Source organism: Thalia democratica, chromosome 2, assembly GCF_965202585.1.
Source record: "Thalia democratica chromosome 2, ktThaDemo2.hap1.1, whole genome shotgun sequence".
Lineage (NCBI taxonomy): Eukaryota > Metazoa > Chordata > Thaliacea > Salpida > Salpidae > Thalia > Thalia democratica.
The window spans coordinates 16,428,938-16,431,294 of record NC_139166.1 but is presented as its reverse complement, the minus strand read 5'-3'; the positions used below and the strand labels follow the sequence as shown (position 1 = coordinate 16,431,294).

General features: G+C 27.9%; 1 protein-coding gene across 1 annotated transcript; it reads right to left on the bottom strand.

Annotated features, from left to right (window-relative positions):
* Positions 1 to 330: 330 nt before the first annotated feature.
* Positions 331 to 1,930, bottom strand: LOC145850091 (serine/threonine-protein kinase pim-3-like). Its single transcript, XM_082955237.1, has 4 exons — positions 1,825 to 1,930; positions 1,382 to 1,521; positions 718 to 849; positions 331 to 477 (listed from the first exon to the last, which is right to left on the bottom strand). The coding sequence occupies exons 1-4, from the start codon at positions 1,928 to 1,930 to the stop codon at positions 331 to 333; spliced, it is 525 nt and encodes a 174-aa protein (XP_082811363.1).
* Positions 1,931 to 2,357: the final 427 nt, after the last annotated feature.

Sequence of the window (2,357 nt, the reverse complement as noted above, 5' to 3'; positions counted from 1 at the left end):
AAAGATTTAATGATTTTTTATTGATGTAATGTTTATTACAACAATGTTGTTAATACCAAAATGAAAAAACCTTTCAGAGTAAAAAAAGTTATGTGATATTATTATACTATACTAAGAAAAACGCCATTAAAAAACATATTATTGGATCTTATGATAATTTTTTCTTTGTTGCTGTATTACGGATTTTAAAACCAGTTGTGGCGCCATACTGTCTTTTTATTGAGCCTGTATTCACGATTTTTATGCAGCGCCAAATCAAGAAAAAATTGGAACATTACAGACGATTTTTTGCAAAAGACCAGCTTCTTCTCAACAATTTCTTCAGTTGTTTTAAAAGCCATCACACCTTCGACCATTTCGAATAGAACCAGAGCTGCTCCCCAAATATCTAAAGCTTCTCCATTGTAACGTTTGTGAGTAAAAAAACTCAGGTAGGTAGAACAATTCAGTTCCGCTCAGTTTATCAAAGTCAGTATGCTGAAAAGAAAGTGAACAATCAAAACCAAAGGATATACAACTAAAGTATTATGTTTTCTTGAAGCATTATTATTTATAAAACATAAATGTTTTTTAAAGATATTTCTATGTCTGACTTGTTTTAGCTTAAAAGCTTCTTACCTTAAGTTTAATACTTATATAAACATTAAATACTACTAATTTAACTTAATTAAAACGTTAACTAACTTGTTTATAATCAAAGACAATAAAGCAAATTACTTGTTTTTTAGCTCCACAACCAAAATCAATTAGTTTTATTTTTAAGTCTCCTGGATCAATCAAAATATTTTCCGACTTGATATCGCGGTGAACAACTCCGTTTGAGTGAACTTCTTCCAAAATAATCAGCAGCTGTTATAAAACTTTTGAAATATTTTGATTAAAAAAAAGTAATATCATAAAGTTTATTTATAAATGTTTTCAAAAAGCTTAATCAAAAAACATCTATGTAATAAGGTAACATACACGTTTGTATTATAAAACACTGTTGATCTACACTTAGCTACGTATTATTGAATATATAAACAACAAATTTACATCTTTGTAGACCTTTTTAGCGCATTCTTCTGGCAAAGTACCTATTTCTTTAATGTAATTTTTCAAAATAATGTACTCATTCGGTTTTTCCATTAAAATCAAAAATGTCTTTTCATATTCAAACCATTCTAAAATGCTGACAACACCTTTAGAATATATATTTTTTATAAGTTTTGAATTGTAAAGTTATAACAACTAAGTATGTAGTAAAAAGTTTCTTGAATTATTAAGTTTAATCTTCATATACAGACGAAATACAAAAAAAAAGTCTTTTAAAATCAACTAGAATAATTACATAGAAGTTTAATTTCGTAGTAAAGCTTAAAACGAATAGGAAAACAAAAACCTTTACATTCTTTATGTCCCGTTGCTTAGAATGAAGTACTAGTTCTCGAGGTAGAGTGTATTCACCATAAACAGATTCTTTGTAAGTTCCCTTAACTATCGATTTAACTGCAAACTCCACACCAGTAGCACGATGTAATGCTGTAAAAATTATCATCTTAAAAACAGTTTTTGTACTTAACGTTTGTTTCTTTAATGAAAAAGGTGAAATCTTTTTTTTTAATGAAGTAACAATTTTATCAAATAATTTTTTTCTCTTTTATTTTAAATAATCATTAACTTTAAGATAACTGATCTCTTTATGTAAGTAAACCTAATTATGTCCGACATTTTGACTAAATATTCTACATTTTTTATTAATTTTTATTTTAAAAGGAAATAACATTGACGTTTTCTAAGAAATTTAAGCTAATTGTGATATTATAAAATTCAAAAAAATCTAACCTGTATAAACACTTCCCTGACCACCTTCCCCTAATTTCTGACCAAGTTGGTATCTATCTTCAAACTTGTGACCGTATTGTGAAAAAATAAACTTGTTGCTGTTCATTTCATTCAGCTGATTATAATTCAAAATCGGTTGCTGCAATTGAACTATGTTGGATTGCACTTGGCATGGTAGAACTAATGGTTGCGGAAAGGCAGGATAATGCAACTGTAGTTTTAAAATTGGTTGAACTTTTGTTTGCTGAACTGCATTTATAGTTAGATTCTTAATTAAATACTTAATAGATTTTTCTGATGATGTTGGTTCAAAAGTGGTTTAGCTGTTGTTTGCTGAACTACATAATTAGTTGAATTCGGCTGCTGTGATTGTTGTATGTGGTTTGTTGCTTTTAGATGCTGTTCATACTTAAAATATTTATTGGCAGGAATTTTAGGAACACTTTTATGATTTTCAACATTTCTTTTTATCATTTCTTCATGAGCACGTTTACGAGATTTCTTACTTTGGTTAGGTTGCTCAAACTGATATT